At 41.9% G+C, this 14,303-nt stretch overlaps 1 protein-coding gene across 1 annotated transcript in view; it reads left to right on the top strand.

Annotated features, from left to right (window-relative positions):
• LOC117311750 (GTPase HRas-like) overlaps positions 1-12,014 on the top strand; it is a 29,703-nt gene extending 17,689 nt beyond the window's left edge. The window contains exons 6-7 of the mRNA XM_073801897.1: positions 5,612-5,715; positions 6,563-12,014. Of these exons, the coding sequence (XP_073657998.1) occupies positions 5,612-5,715; positions 6,563-6,592 (134 nt within the window). The 3' untranslated portion in view covers positions 6,593-12,014. The remainder of the gene's footprint in view (positions 1-5,611; positions 5,716-6,562) is intronic.
• Positions 12,015-14,303: the final 2,289 nt, after the last annotated feature.

Raw genomic sequence — 14,303 nt, 5'->3', positions numbered from 1 at the left:
GATCTCCCTGTGCTATGCAGCTGCTTCCCACTAGCTATTCTACGTTTGGTAGTGTATATATGTCCATGCCACTCTCTCACTTCATCCCAGCTTACCCTTCCCCCCTCCCCGTGTCCTCAAGTCCATTCTCTACATCTGCGTCTTCGTTTCTGTCCGGCCCCTGGGCTCTTTAGAACCATTTTTTAAAATTAATTCCATATATATGTGTTAGCATATGGTAGTAGTTTTTCTCTTTCTGACTTACGTCACTCTGTATGACAGACCCTAGGTCTATCCACCTCACTACAAATACCTCAATTTCGTTTCTTTTTATGGCTCAGTAATATTCCATTGTATATATGTGCCACATCTTCTTTATCCATTCATCTGTCAATGGACACTTTGTTTGCTTCCATGTCCTGGCTATTGTAAATAGAGCTGCAATGAACAATTTGGTACATGTCTTTTTTTGAATTATGGTTTTCTCAGGGCATATGCCCAGTAGTGGGGTTGCTGGGTCATATGGTAGTTCTATTTGTAGTTTTTTAAGGACCCTCCATACTGTTCTCCATAGTGGCTGTATCAATTTACATACCCACCAACGGTGCAGGAGGGTTCCCTTTTCTCCACATCCTTTCCAGTATTTATTGTTTGTAGATTTTTTGATGATGGCCATTCTGACTGGTGTGGGGTCATACCTCATTGTAGTTTTGATTTGCATTTCTCTAGTGGTTAGTGATGTTGAGCATCTTTTCATGTGTGTGTTGGCAATCTGTATTTCTCTTCTTTGGAGAAATGTCTGTTTAGGTCTTCTGCCCATTTTTGGATTGGGTTGTTTGTTTTTCTGATATTGAGCTGCATGAGCTGCTTGTATATTTTGGAGATTAATCCTTTGTTAGTTGCTTTGTTTGCAAATATTTTCTCCCATTCTGAGGGTTGCCTTTTCGTCTTTTTTATGGTTTCCTTTGCTGTACAGAAGCTTTTAAGTTTCATTAGGTCCCATTTGCTTATTTTTATTTTTATTTCCATTACTCTAGGAGGTGGGTCACAAAGCGTCTTGCTGTGATTTATGTCATAGAGTGTTCTGCCTATGTTTTCCTCTAAGAGTTTTATAGTGTCTGGCGTTACATTTAGGTCTTTAATCCATTTTGAGTTTATTTTTGTGTATGGTGTTAGGGAGTGTTCTAATTTCATTCTTTTACATATAGCTGTCCAGTTTTCCCAGCACCACTTATTGAAGAGGTTGTCTTTTCTCCATTGTATACTCTTGCCACCTTTATCAAAGATAAGGTGACCATATGTGCATGAGCTTATCTCTGGGCTTTCTATCCTGTTCCATTGATCTATATTTCTGTTTTTGTGCCAGTACCATACTGTCTTGATTACTGTAGCTTTGTAGTATAGTCTGAAGTCAGGGAGCCTGATTCCTCCAGCTCTGTTTTTCTTTCTCAAGATTGCCTTGGCTATTCGGGGTCTTTTGTGTCTGCACACAAATTGTGAATTTTTTTGTTCTAGTTCTGTGAAAAATGCCATTGGTAGTTTGATAAGGATTGCACTGAATCTGTAGTCATTTTCACAATGTTGATTCTTCCAATCCAAGAACATGGTATATCTCTCCATCTGTTTGTATCATCTCTAATTTTTTTCATCAGTGTCTTATAGTTTTCTGCATACAGCTCTTATGTCTCCTTAGGTAGGTTTATTCCTAGGTATTTTATTCTTTTTGTTGCGATGGTAAATGAGAGTGTTTCCCTAATTTCTCTTTCAGATTTTTCATCATTAGTGTATAGGAATGCAAGAGATTTCTGTGCATTAATTTTGTATCTTGCTACTCTACCAAATTCATTGATTAGCTCTAGTAGTTTTCTGGTAGTATCTTTAGGATTCTCTATGTATTGTATCATGTCAACTGCAAACAGTGACAGTTTTACTTCTTCTTTTCCGATTTGGATTCCTTTTATTTCTTTTTCTTCTCTGATTGCTGTGGCTAAAACTTCCAAAACTATGTTGAATAATAGTGGTGAGAGTGGGCAACCTTGTCTTCTTCCTGATCTTAGAGGAAATGGTTTCAGTTTTTCACCATTGAGAACAATGTTGGCTGTGGGTTTGTCCTATATGGCCTTTATTATGTTCAGGTAGATTCCCTCTATGCTTACTTTCTGGAGAGTGTTTATCATAAATAGGTGTTGAATTTTGTCAAAAGCTTTTTCTGCATCTATTTAAATTGTCATATGGTTTTTATCCTTCAATTTGTTAATATGGTGTATCACATTGATTGATTCGTGTATATTGAGGAATCCTTGCATTCCTCGGATAAACCCCACCTGATCATGTTGTATGATCCTTTTAATGTGCTGTTGGATTCTGTTTGCTAGTATTTTATTGAGGATTTTTGCATCTATGTTCATCAGAGACATTGGCCTGTAGTTTTCCTTTTTTGTGACATCTTTGTCTGGTTTTGGTATCAGGGTGATGGTGGCCTCGTAGAATGAGTTTGGGAGTGTTCCTCCCACTGCTATATTTTGGAAGAGTTTGAGAAGGATGGGCGTTAGCTCTTCTCTAAATGTTTTTTGTTTTTTTGGCGGTACGCAGGCCTCTCACTGTTGTGGCCTCTCCCGTTGCGGAGCACAGGCTCCGGACGCACACGCTCAGCGGCCATGGCTCACGGGCCCAGCCGCTCCGCGGCATGTGGGATCTTCCCAGACCAGGGCACGAACCCGTGTCCCCTGCATCGGCAAGCGGACTCTCAACCACTGGGCCACCAGGGAAGCCCTCTAAATGTTTGATAGAATTCACCTGTGAAGCCATTTGGTTCTGGGCTTTGGTTTGTTGGAAGATTTTTAATCACAGTTTCAATTTCAGTGCTTGTGATTGGTCTGTTTATATTTTCTATTTCTTCCTGATTCAGTCTTGGAAGGTTGTGCTTTTCTAAGAATTTGTCCATTTCTTCCAGGTTGTTCATTTTATTGGCATAGAGTTGCTTGTAGTAATCTCTCATGATTCTTTGTATTTATGCAGTGTCAGTTGTTACTTCTTTTTCATTTCTAATTCTGTTGATTTGAGTCTTCTCCCTTTTTTTCTTGATGAGTCTAGCTAATGGTTTATCAATTTTGTTTATCTTCTCAAGGAACCAGCTTTTAGTTTTATTGATCTTTGCTATTGTTTCTTTCATTTCTTTTTCATTTATTTCTGATCTGATCTTTACGATTTCTTTCCTTCTGCTAACTTTGGGGGTTTTTTGTTCTTCTTTCTCTTTTTTTTTTAAAAATAAATTTATTTATATTCTTTTATTTATTTTCGGCTGAGTTGTGCCCCCGTTACTGCACGCGGGCCCTCTCTAGTTGCAGTGGGGGGGAGGGCTACTCTTTGCCGCGGTGCACGGGCTTCTCACTGAGGTGGCCTCTGCCATTGCGGAGCACGGGCACTACGCACGCAGGCTTCATTAGTTGTGGCTCGTGGGCTCTAGAGCGCACCCTCAGCAGTTGTGGCGCACGGGCCTAGTTGCTTTGCGGCATGTGGGATCCTCCCCGACCAGGGCTCAGACTGTTTTTTGTTTTTAATGGGTGGTGCTGTATTCCTCTCTTACTGCTTGTTTGGCCTGAGATGTCCAGCACTGGAGTTTGCAGGCAGTTGGGTAGAGCTGGGTCTTGGTGCTGACATGAAGACCTCTGGGGGGCCTCACTCTGATTAATATTCCCTGGGGTCTGAGGTTCTCTGTTAGTCCAGTGGTTTGGACTTGGAGCTCCCACCACAGGAGCTTGGGCCCGGCATCCGGCCTGGGAACCAAGATCCCACAAGCTTCATGGCGCAGTTAAAAAAAAAAAAAAAAAAAAAAAGGAAAGAAAGAAAGAGAAACAGAAGCGGTACAATATCAAAGAAAAAACAAAATAAAATTAGAAAGATAAAAAATATATTAGGAAAAATAAAACTATAAATTGAAACAACTGCAACAAGGTAAAATAAAACCACAACAGAAAAAAGAAAAAAAAAAGGAGGGGGGGAGAAGCCAAAAGGAGAGAACAATAACAAAGTATAAAGAATAAAATAAAATTAGAAAAATAAAAGATTCCATTCACTTTTCATCACACTCTTTTATCTCTCTGTTACTCAGACTCAGTAATTACTATCGTCCTATCTTCATTTATGCTGATTCTTTTTCTACTGGCTCAAATCTGCACTAGAATTTCTTTTCTGGCTTTTTTTTAGGTTTTATATCTCTTTATTGATATTTTCTTTTTGTTCATACGGGTACTTTTGCTGTCCCCTTGTTCCCAATTTATAGGCAAGTGGCAGGACCTGAATTCATCAGACCCGGGTAGTTTGGCTGAAGTCCGAGGTCTTAACCATTGCCCCTCCTTGCCCTGGCCATGACTTCTACATTAGTTCACCTCTGTGGAGCACATCACCCTGGGACTTCTTGGTTAGTTACCTAAGAGGATACAGGGGCCAGGGGGCAGGAGACCCTGTAAGATGACGTGCGTTAAGTGAGACCATGTGCTTTAGCCTAACCATGCCCCCCCAAATAAAAATACAAAAACAGAAAACTCTCCATCTTGTTCAGAAGGCATTTAAGGTAACTAATTTTTAGCACATACCACATTGGAAGAGGAAACAAGATGGCCTTTTCTTCAGCCCTCAACACTTGCTAAATGGTTTCCAATGCCTATGAGGACAACATAGGTTATCTGTTAACCATGAAAGTCTTCACACTGTCTTGTACACCCCTCCTGGTTCATCTTCGACTTCTCCCTCCTTGCTCACACTGTTCCTAGCTCTTCCCAGGCTTGGTTATACCTCAGGGTCTTTGCACTTCCTGTTTCTTCAGCCTTAAAGCTTTTCTTCCCCACATGCCTGCCTGGCTCCATCCCTTCATCTTGGCTTTGATCCACATCACCTTATTAAAAAGATTTCTCCTGATCACCCTGCTGAAATCCCTCTCTAGCCTCTTGTTCTACTTTGTCTTTCTCCCAAGTATTTTTTTTTAAAACATAAATTTATTTATTTATTTATTTTGGCTGCATTGGGTCTTCGTTGCTGCTTGCGGGCTTTCTCTAGTTGCAGCAAGCCGTGACTCCTCTTCGTTGTGGTGTGCAGGCTTCTCATTGTGGTGGCTTTTCTTTGTTGTGGAGCACTGGGCTCTAGGTGCTCGGGCTTCAGTAGTTGTGGCTCGCGGGCCCTAGAGCACAGCCTCAGTAGTTGTGGTGCACAGGCTTAGTTGCTCCGCGGCATGTGTGGGATCTTCCTGGGCCAGGGCTTGAACCCATGTCCCCTTCATTGGCAGGCAGATTCTTAACCACTGCGCCACCAGGGAAGCCCTCTCCCAAGTATTCAGTGATGTTTTCTGTGTCCATTTCCCCCATTGGATGAAGGTCTGAAGGAGCAGGGATCTGTCTCTCTTGTTCACTACTTCCTCCCTGGTGCCTGGCCTGTAGTGCACACTCGGTCCATGTTATGGACTGAATGCTTGTTCCATCCCAATTCATATGTGCAAACGCTAACCCCCAGTGTGATGGTATAGTAAGTGGGGAGTTTGGGAGGTGATTAAGTCATGAGGCTGGAGTCCTCAGGAATGGGACTTGTGACCTTATAAAGGGAACTCAGGGAGCTCTCTTGCCCCCTTTTTCTACCACAGTGAGAGGACACAGTGAGATGTCCCTCTATAAATCAGGAAGTGAGCTCTCACCAGCCATCAAATCTGCTGAAGCCTTGATCTTGGACTTCTCAGCCTCCAGAACTGTGAGAAATAAATTTCTGTTGTTTATAACTGTTAAGTCTATGGTATTCTGTTCTAGTAGGCTGAGCAGACTAAGACAGTCATTATCTGTAGTTAAATGAATGAATTTACATCCTGCACCTTACATTCTGCAGAGAAGGCTTTCTCTACAATGACCTCACAATGACAACAAATGGAAAATCCCACCCACTCACTGAGCAATTATTGGCACTTACTGATGTCAGGCATTAGGTCCCAGTGGCTATAGGTTATATTTAGGTTTCCTGCCATCATAATGCTACATCTTTTTCAAAGACCAAGATTCCTAATTGTCTCTATTCTTCAGACCATAGGTTGGAGGCTGCTCCACTTCAGCATGTGGTCACTGGAATATCCCTTTACCTGTAGGGTTTCAGGCCATTACTCCATGTAGCTCTGCTTTGAAATGCCACCTTGCAAAACAGTTGAGACCATTATGAGCCCTTCTGCTCTTAAAACATTGTATACTTGATCTACAGAGATGGAAATAGTTTAAATGGAGATTTAAAATGTACCAGTATCTTTTCCTCTCCCAGGTCTGCCTTGGTCCCTGGGCAGCCATGTTCCTGGGGGGATGAAGGTGATGTTGATAGGGTACAATGTTACAATGGAGATGACTGGGACTGATCCTATGGACCGTGTTCTTGGAGTTATGCAAGTGACATTGATAGGGTATAATATTACCATAGAGACAGCTGAGCCTGGTGCTATTAGCTGCAATCATTCTAGCTATTATCCTGGCAAAAAGGGTGTGAAGAAATTAATTTGCCAGCAGCTCCAAGGACATGCAGCTGCTACAAATTCTGTGTTAGTTTGTGTTTCTACCAACAGATCCACGAATATCACCTGGAACCACTGTGAAGATGGAATATGCAAAATCGCCAGAGAGGATGCCAGAAAAACCTTCCCATGTACCCTTTGTTGAAGGTTTGTTCCAGATTAATTGCCTGATAAAGCAGAGATGTTTGTGCCATTTGTTTTAAAGCATAAACAAAAGAAGAAAGATAAAGAACAAAAAAGCCCACCTTGAAAGTTCACAGTGGGTCTACAAATCAACAAGAGCAGCTGGGGGTTATGCCTCTATATGCTTTCTTTTTTAAATATTTATTTATTTGGCCACGTTGGGTCTCATTTGTGGCATGCAGGATTTTTCATTGTGGTGAGTGGGCTTCTCTCTAGTTATGGGGGACAGGCTCCAGAGCATGCAGGCTTAGTAGTTGCAGTGCGCAGTCTCTCTAGTTGTGGCGTGCGGGCTCTAGGGTGTGCGGGCTTCGCTGCCCCGTGGCAGGTGGGATCTTAGTTCCCCCACCAGGGATCCAACCTGTGTCCCCTGCATTGGAAGGCGGGTTCTTAACCACTGGACCACCAGGGAAGTCCCTCTACATGCTTTTGCACCTAGATTTTTGAGCAGATTTTTAGTTTTATTTCGGTGGGCTCACTGTTTCATGTACTGAATTTTCGCAAAGTAAATTTTCTGTCATTAGCATATGTGGCAGCTAGTAACACTTGCTCTAATTAGAAGATAAGAGTAAAAACAGATGTGATGACAACCACTATGGAAATCGGCATGGCAGTCCCTCCAATTGTTAAAAACAGAACTACCATGTAATCCACTTCAGGGCATGTTCGCAAAAGAACTGAAAGCAGGGTCTCCCCTACACCTGTGTTCACAGTAGCATCATTTACAACGTGAGGGCTCTCTTCTGGATTGGATGTCTCATCCAATCCACACACAGCATAAAGAAGGTGAGAAAGCTCTGCGGGGTCTCTTTTACAAGGCAACTATTTCCATTCACGGGGGCTCCACCCTCCTGACCTAATCACTCCCAAAGGCCCCACCTCCTAATGCCATCACCTTGCATTCACACCCTGACCCTTGACGATAAATAACCCAAATGCCTCAATACTGAAAGAGAACTTTTTTTTTAAAAATTTTTAAAATAGTCTCCACTCTTGGCATCCAACAAAATCCCTGGCACTGAGAGGCAGCAAAGATAGTTTTAGTCCTGCCCTCCTGGAGTTTACCATTTTCTGGAGGAAACGGACTGGGAACCTGTGTAGTAAAGAGTTTAACTTTGCCCCAAAAGAGGTCTGGCCTTTGTCTCAAGCTCCTGGAGATAATCGCTAAGTGTCTTTGTTTCCCTGGGGGCCTTGGGTCCAATGGATAGTCTTTTTTTTTTTTTTTTTTAAGATTTTTAGAATTTCATGTAATCAATGGATAGTCTTATGATGTGACTTAGGCTGGGGGCCAGAAAGACCCACGGTGTGATTTAAGGTGGGGGGCTTTGGGTCACACGGTATCAGTGGACCTGTAGACTAAGATCGACCTTGTGGGCTACCAACCAATCAATCAATCGCGGCCACGTAATGGAGCCTTAGTAAAAACTCTGAACCTGAGCCCCAGGTGAGCATCCATGGTTGGCCATGCTCTGTGTACCTCATCACACATCGATGACGGGAGAGGAAATGATGCCTCCATGGGGAGAGGGCGCTAGGGGCTGTGCACTTGGTGCTTCTCCTGGACTCTGCCCCATGCACCTCCTTCCCTCGGCTGATTTTGATCTATATCCTTTCCCTGTGATAAACCATAACTGTGAGCATAACAGCTTCAGGTCAGTTCTGTGAGTCTTTCCAGCAAATTACCAAACCTGATGGTGGTCTTGAGGACCCCTGACCTTGCAGTTGATATCAGAAAGGAGGGGCGGTCTTGGGTGGACCGTGTCCTCAAGTTTCATAGGTGGCTGTAACCCTTTATGGCAAATAATTAAATGAAAAATATTTATTTGTAATTCTCATAGTCCTTTGAATTAAAAAAAAATCCAACAAGGAGGGTTGCTCTGAGAACCCAGCTCTTCTAGATGTTATTCATGCTAGAATTTTTAGAGTTTTTCACTGTTTGAGTCCAGCATGGGCTGGTTTCAGTGTAGGCAGAGTGCTCTGAAGGTTGGGTTTGACTCCACCTGGGGACAACTGCCTTTGGGAGGTTCTCATCACCCCTGCAGGGACCCCACTATTCTTGGTTTAGGTGCGTGTAACATCTGCAGCTCTGATTTCTCCCGGCTGGGTTTCTGACCCGTGGCCTTGATGAGGGAGCAGTCCTCTGAAAAGTCTCCCCACTTCTTCTGTAAACAGCCATTTGGGTGTTGAAATAATCCTATAAGGCTTACTCTTTGGGGGTTCTATAAAAGCTGCTACAGAGTTAAAACACTTTTGGTGACTGAGTCAGTTTTCCTGGGTCTCTCCCATGCATATGTGTTATTAAACTGAGTTTGATTTCCTCCTGTTCATCTGTCTCATGTCAGTTTAATTCTCAGAGCAGCCTAGAAAGGTAGGGAAAATTTTCTTCCTCTCCAACAATACTCTCATGGTGAGATACGTTTGTCAGAATCCACCAATGTACAACACCAGGAGTGAACCCTACTGTAAACTCTGGACTCCGGGTGATCATGATGTGTCCACGTAGATTCATGGATTGTGACCAACACACCGCTCTGGTGCAGGATGTTCATGGGATAGTTGGGAGTGGGTTCTAGCTCGTGTGTGTGTGACTGGGGGGACAGAGCAGGGCACATAAGGGAACTTTCTGCTCAATTTTGCTATGAACCCTAATCTGCTCTAAAAAAGTAATAAAACCTATTTAAATGAACAAATGGAGTTAAAACACTTTTGAAATATCAGGAGGATGACCACAGTGAGATGTCACCTCACACCCATCAGGATGGCTAGTATAAGAAAACAACAACAAAGAAAATAACAAGCTTTGCTGAGGATGTGGAGAAGTTGTGGACTGTAGGTGGGAATGGAAAATAGTGCAGCCACAATGGGAAATAGTATGGTGGATCCTCAAAAAAGTAAAAATAGAATTACTATGTGATTCAGCAAGTCCACTTCTGGGTATAGAACCAAAATGATTGAAAGCAGGGTCTTGAACAGGTATGTGCACACCCACATTCACAGTGGCCAAAAGGTGGAAGCAAGCCTAGTGTCCATCAAACAGATGACTGGATAAACAAAAGGTGGTCCATCCGTACAGTGGAATATATATCTATTTTTATTGAATTATAGTTTATTTACAATGTCATGTTAGTTTCAGGTGTACAGCTCCATGATTCAGTTATATATATATATTCTTTTTCAGATTCTTTTCCCTTATAGGTTATTACAAAATATTAAGTATAGTTTCCTGTGCTATACGGTAGGTCCTTGTTGGTTATCTATTTTATATATAGTAGTGTGTATATGTCAGTCCCAAATTCCTAATTTATCCCTCCCTCCCCTTTCCCCTTTGGTAACCATTAGTTTGTTTTCCATGTCTGTGGGTCTATTTCTGTTTAGTAAACAAGTTCATTTGTATCTTTTTCTTTTTCTTTCTTTTTTTAAGATTCCACATATAAGTGATATCATATGATATTTGTCTTTCTCTGTCTGGCTTACTTCATTTAGTATGATAATCTCTAGGTCCACCCATGTTGCTGCAAATGGCATTATTTCATTCTTTTTTATGGCTGAGTAATATTCCATTGTATATATATACCACAGCTTCTTTATTCATTCATCTGTCTATGTACATTTAGGTTGCTTCCATGTCTTGGCTATTGTGAATAGTGCTGTTCTGAACCTTGGGGTGCATGTATCTTTTTAAAAAAATTTTATTGGGGTATAATTGATTCACAATGTTGTGTTAGTTTTGGGTATACAGCAAAGTAAATCTGTTATACAAATACATATATCCACTTTCTTTTAGATTCTTTTCCCATATAGGCCATTTTTAGATTCTTTTCCCATATAGGCCATATAGGCCATTTCCCAAATCTGTTATACAAATACATATATCCACTTTTTTTTTAGATTCTTTTCCCATATAGGCCATATAGGCCATTTCCCAAATCTGTTATACAAATACATATATCCACTTTTTTTTTAGATTCTTTTCCCATATAGGCCATATAGGCCATTCCCATACAGAGTATCAAGTAGAGTTCCCTCTGCTATACAGTACAGGTCCTTATTATTACATATAGTAGTGTGTATGTGTTAATCCCAATCTTCCAATTTATCCCTCCCCTCCCCTTTCCCCCCAGTAACCATAAGTTTATTTTCTACATCTGTAACTCTATTTTGGTTTTGTAGATAAGTTCACTTGTAGCCTTTTTTTTAGATTCCACATATAAGCAATATCATATGATATTTGTCTTTGTCTGACTTACTTCACTCAGTATGAGAATCTCTAGGTCCATCAATGTTGCTGCAAATGGCATTATTTTGTTCCTTTTTATGACTGAGTAGTATTCCATTGTATATATGTACCACATCTTCTTTATCCATTCCTCTGTTGATGGACATTTAGGTTGCTTCCATGTCTTGGCTAATGTGAATAGTGCTGCAGTGAACATTGGGGTGCATGTATCTTTTCAAATTATGGTTTTCTCTAGATATATGCCCAGGAGTGGGATTGCAGGATCATACAGTAGGCTTATTTTTAGTTTTTTTAAGACTCCTCCATACCATTCTCCATAGTGGTCTGTACCAGTTTACATTCCCACCAACAGTGTAGGAGGGTTCCTTTTTCTCCACACCCTCTCCAGCATTTATTATGTGTAGACTTTTTGATGATGGCCATTCTGACCAGAGTGACGTGATACCTCTTTGTAGTTTTGATTTGCATTTCTCTAATAATTAGCGATGTTGAGTGCTTTTTCATGTGCCTGTTGGCCATCTGTCTGTCTTCTTTGGAGAAATATCTATTTAGATCTTCTACCCATTTTTTGATTGGGTTTTTTGATTTTGAGCTGTATGAGCTGTTTGTATATTTTGGAAATTAATCCCTTGCATTTGAAAATGCAAATATTTTCTCCCATTCTGTAGGCTGTCTTTTTGTTTTGTTTATGGTTTCCTTTGCTGTGCAGAAGCTTTTAAGTTTAATTAGGTCCCATTTATTTTTTTTTGTTTTTATTTCCATTACTCTAGGAGACAGATCCAAAAAGATATTGCTGTGATTTATGTCAAAGACTGTTCTGCCTATGTCTTCATCTAGGAGTTTTATAATATCCAGTCTTACATTTAATTCTTTAATCCATTTTGAGTTTATTTTCATACAATGGAATATTATTGGGCCTCAAAAAGGAAAGAAATTCAGACACCTGCTACAACATGGATGAACCTTGAGGACATCATGCTCAGTGAAATAAGCCAGATGCAAAAAGACAAATAGTGTATCATTTCCACTTATATGAGGTCCCTAGAGGAGTCAGATCCACAGAGACAGAAAGTAGGAGAGTGGGTGCCAGGGGCTGGGGGAGGGGGATGGGGAGTGAGTGTTTAATGTGGAGAGAGTTACACTTTTGCAAAACAAAAATGTTCTGGAGGTTGGTTGCACAACATTGTGAATATACTTAACAGGACTGAACTGTACACTTAAAAATAGTTAAGATGGGCTTCCCTGGTGGCGCAGTGGTTGAGGGTCCGCCTGCCGATGCAGGGGACGCGGGTTCGTACCCCGGTCCATGAGGGTCCCACGTGCCGCGGAGCGGCTGGGCCCGTGAGCCATGGCCGCTGAGCCTGCGCGTCCGGAGCCTGTGCTCCGCAGCGGGAGAGGCCACAGCGGTAAGAGGCCCACGTACCGCAAAAAAAAAAAAAAAAAAAAAAAAATTAAGATGGTAAATTTTATATTATATGTATTACAATTTTTTAAAAAATCAGGGATATGAAATTGTTGAAAATGGAGCGATCTCAGAGCTGCCCAAAAGGAGTACAGCCAAGGCTAAAGGTAAGGATTCGCTGCTGTATGGCCTGGAGCTGGCGATTTTGTGCGGGACCTGGCCTGGCAGCTCAAGCTGCAAGCAAGGACCCTCCGGCACCCAGCTCCCTGTTTGATGAAGGAAGGTTTAAGAGAACGGGCTCCTGCAGGGCAGATGCTTGCTCTCAGCTCATGGTCGTTCCTGTTTGTCCTTTGATATTTGTGTCTGCAACCTCTGTTTGTTTGGCAGCACTGAGTGGTATTCGGGATCTTAGTTCCCAGACCAGGGATCGAACCTGTGCCCCTGGCAGTGCGCGTGCAGAGTCTTAACCACTGGACCGCCAGGGAAGTCCCTGGTCTGCAACCTCTGGGCAGAGAATTTTGCCTGAAAGGGACTTTGGAGATGACCTGGATGAAGCCCATTGTGCTATGTCTTTGCATGCCAGCTTTGCCTTCTTCAGATTTGCAGGCTTTTTTTTTTTTCGTATGGCTCACAAATTGTAGTTTATTGAATTTTTAGACACATATAGAATAATTAAGCATGGCAAATTTGTTTTAACATTTCTGTTGAAAAAACTTTAAAGTGTATTACATACATTCTTTAGTTTCATAACCACAATACACTCTATGATGTTTAATTTTTCATGGTAACAAAGGGCTTTGAATATTAATCAGTATACTAAATATTAAACTATTATAATACGTACAAGAGATTTCCTAGTACAGTATTCGTACTTTAACCCAATAGCGCCCTACAGATGAGGAAGATAATGTATAGAGGTTATATGACGTGCCCAAGGTCCCATGGCTAGTAAACAGAGCCAAGTCTCCTGTGAAGTGCCTTTATCCATTATACTGTGACTTCTATGCATACAGAAGAAATGAGAGACGAGATCAGCTTCTAATCCTAGTAATGTTGCTAGACGAGCTGTTTTGAGTAGATTCCTCATAGGTCTCACTATCATAAAATCAGAATGAAGAAAGCACAAGTGTACAAACCATAGAATTTTTTTTTTAAATTTAAATCACGGCGTAGGTAGATGGAGGCATGGGTCAGGGACTTAATTAAAGAAGAGTGAAGGCAGGGACAGAACATTCCAGCCACACAGCCATGTCACTTCCGAAACAGGTTTACCTGCGGGGGTCTCCGAGTGCAGCTGGAGGGAGGAGGTGTCTTTTGTTCACAGTGAAGATGGATTAAATACTCAACCTGGGGACTTCCCTGGTGGCACAGTGGATAAGACTCCACGCTCCCAATGCAGGGGACCCGGGTTCGATCCCTGGTCAGGAAACTAGATCCCGCATGCATGCCACAACTAAGAGTTCGCATGCCACAACTGAGGAGCCTGTGAGCCGCAACTAAGGGGCCCGCCTGCTAAGACCCGGTGCAACCAAATAAATATTAAAAAAATAAAACCTCAACCTGGTGGCTTCCCCCTGCAATCCTCACCCCCAGGGCTACCTGCATCAAGGCCACCCTTCCATTGCTGTGGGGGACTTACAAGCTGGTGCGCTGACATGTCCAATGAGAGGAAAATCACTTTGATTTTAAGTGGTCAGGTGGTTAAATGGAGAACACAGGAAACCTGCAGGCGTGAAACCTTAAGTTAATAATATCTCGGGATTTCCCTGGCAGTCCAGTGGTTAAGACCCCACGCTGCCACTACAGGGGGCGCGGGTTCCATCCCTGGTTGGGGAACTAAGATCCCGCATGCCATGTGGTGTGGCCAAAAAAAAAAAAAAAAAAGAAGAAAAAGAACATATCTCACCAGTATCCTAGTCTGGAAATTGCTGTGAAACAAATGTTTTTTAAATTTTTTTTACTTTTTATTTTTT

Source organism: Tursiops truncatus, chromosome 3 (genome assembly GCF_011762595.2).
Source record: "Tursiops truncatus isolate mTurTru1 chromosome 3, mTurTru1.mat.Y, whole genome shotgun sequence".
Taxonomy (NCBI): Eukaryota; Metazoa; Chordata; class Mammalia; order Artiodactyla; family Delphinidae; genus Tursiops; species Tursiops truncatus.
Note: the sequence above shows the minus strand (reverse complement) of the source record. Positions and strands in the feature narration are given on the sequence as shown.